Genomic DNA, 1,632 nt, shown 5'->3' with positions numbered 1-1,632 from the left:
TCGGATTGATACATCGGGATTTGATTGTATCTCAAGTAGGCATCCATGAAGGAAAGGTACTTATATCCCGATGAAGTGTCGACTAGTGTGTCTATGTTCGGGAGTGGGTAGAGATCTTTTAGGCAGGCTTTGTTGAGGTTGGTGTAATCAATGCACATCCACCACTTCCCATTTGACTTCTTGACTAATACTACATTGGCTAGCCATAATGGGTACTTTACCTCCCTTATGAACCCTGCCTCCAGCAAAGCTTGTACTTGTTCTTCTATTGCTTGTGATTTCTCAGGACCGAGCTTCCTGCACTTTTGTTGTACTAGTCGAGATCCGAGATATACTGTCAATCTATGGCACATTAGGCCAGGATCAATGCCAGGCATGTTCGCGGTCTTCCATGCAAAAAGGTCGGAATTATCCTTTAGGAGCTTTGTTAGTAGCTCCTTTAGGTCTCCTTTTAGATTCGCCCCTATGTTCGTTGTTTTGTCTTGAGTTTCTCCGATTTGAACTTTTTCGGTCTCACCTTCCAATTGAGGGCATAGATCTTCGTGAGCTCGGATTCTCCCGTGTTCTATAGTGTTGATTTCTTTTCATCTGGGGTCGCCTTTAAGGTTCAGACTTTCATTGTAACAACGTCGCGCAAGTTTTTGATCTCCCTTTACAGTAGCGATCCCTTCTGTAGTTGGAAACTTTATGCATAAGTGTGGAGTGGAGACTATTGCGGCGAGCTGATTTAGCGTGGTTCGACCTATGAGGGCATTATATACAGAGCTCACATCAACTACGATCTAGTCTATGCTCAATGTTCTAGACCGTGTTCCTTTTCCAAATGTTGTGTGCAGAGGGATGTGCCCAAGTGGCTGGATTGGGGTGTCTCCGAGCCCGAACAAACTATTTGGATATGCCCTGAGCTCTTTTTCCTGTAGGCCGAACTTGTCAAAGGCGGATTTAAATAGGATATCCATGGAGCATCCTTGATCTACCAATGTTTGGTGGAGATTAGCATTGGCGAGTATGATGGTAATGAACACGGGGTCGTCATGCCCCGGTATGATGCATGCTGCGTCTTCTTGAGTGAAGGTAATAATGGGGAGGTCGGATGACCTGTCCCCATCTCCGACATGATGCACCTCTTTAAGGTGTCTTTTGCGGGATGACTTAAAGATCCCTCCTCCTGCGAATCCTCTGTTTATCATGTGAACATGTCTCTTAGGGGTATGAGGGGGACATTCAACTTGTCCGACCTCTTCATCCCTTCTACTCATTTTTGGTTCATCCGCTCTACTGGCTAAGAACCGGTATAGTCTTCCTTCTCGTGCCAGTTTTTCTATGACATTCTTTAGGTCATAGCACTCATTGGTAGAATGCCCGTAGATTCGGTGGTATTCGCAATACTCATTTTGACTTCCTCCTCTCTTGTGTTTAATCGGGAGAGGCGGTAGGATCTTCTCAATATTGCATATCTCCCGGTAAACATCCATGAAGGGTGTGGTTGTGGTATTTTCTAGGTTTCTCAGAAGGTTGGTCTTCTTTCTTCTTGGACTCTTTATCCTTGTCTCGAGGTGGATAGAAGAATCCGGTCTTTGAGGTTTCTCCTAATTGGGAGTGATGTGTGGAAAGCGATCCAACACAAAACTC

The 1,632-nt window shown here is 45.1% G+C and overlaps 1 protein-coding gene across 1 annotated transcript; it reads right to left on the bottom strand.

Annotated features, from left to right (window-relative positions):
* Window positions 1-782: 782 nt before the first annotated feature.
* LOC127745539 (uncharacterized) lies at window positions 783-1,475 on the bottom strand. Its single transcript, XM_052258327.1, has one exon. It carries the CDS (start codon window positions 1,473-1,475, stop codon window positions 783-785), a length of 693 nt encoding a protein of 230 aa, XP_052114287.1.
* Between the last annotated feature and the right edge of the window lie 157 nt (window positions 1,476-1,632).

Source organism: Arachis duranensis, chromosome 3, assembly GCF_000817695.3.
Source record: "Arachis duranensis cultivar V14167 chromosome 3, aradu.V14167.gnm2.J7QH, whole genome shotgun sequence".
Taxonomy (NCBI): Eukaryota; Viridiplantae; Streptophyta; class Magnoliopsida; order Fabales; family Fabaceae; genus Arachis; species Arachis duranensis.
This window is presented reverse-complemented; position numbering and strand designations above follow the sequence as displayed.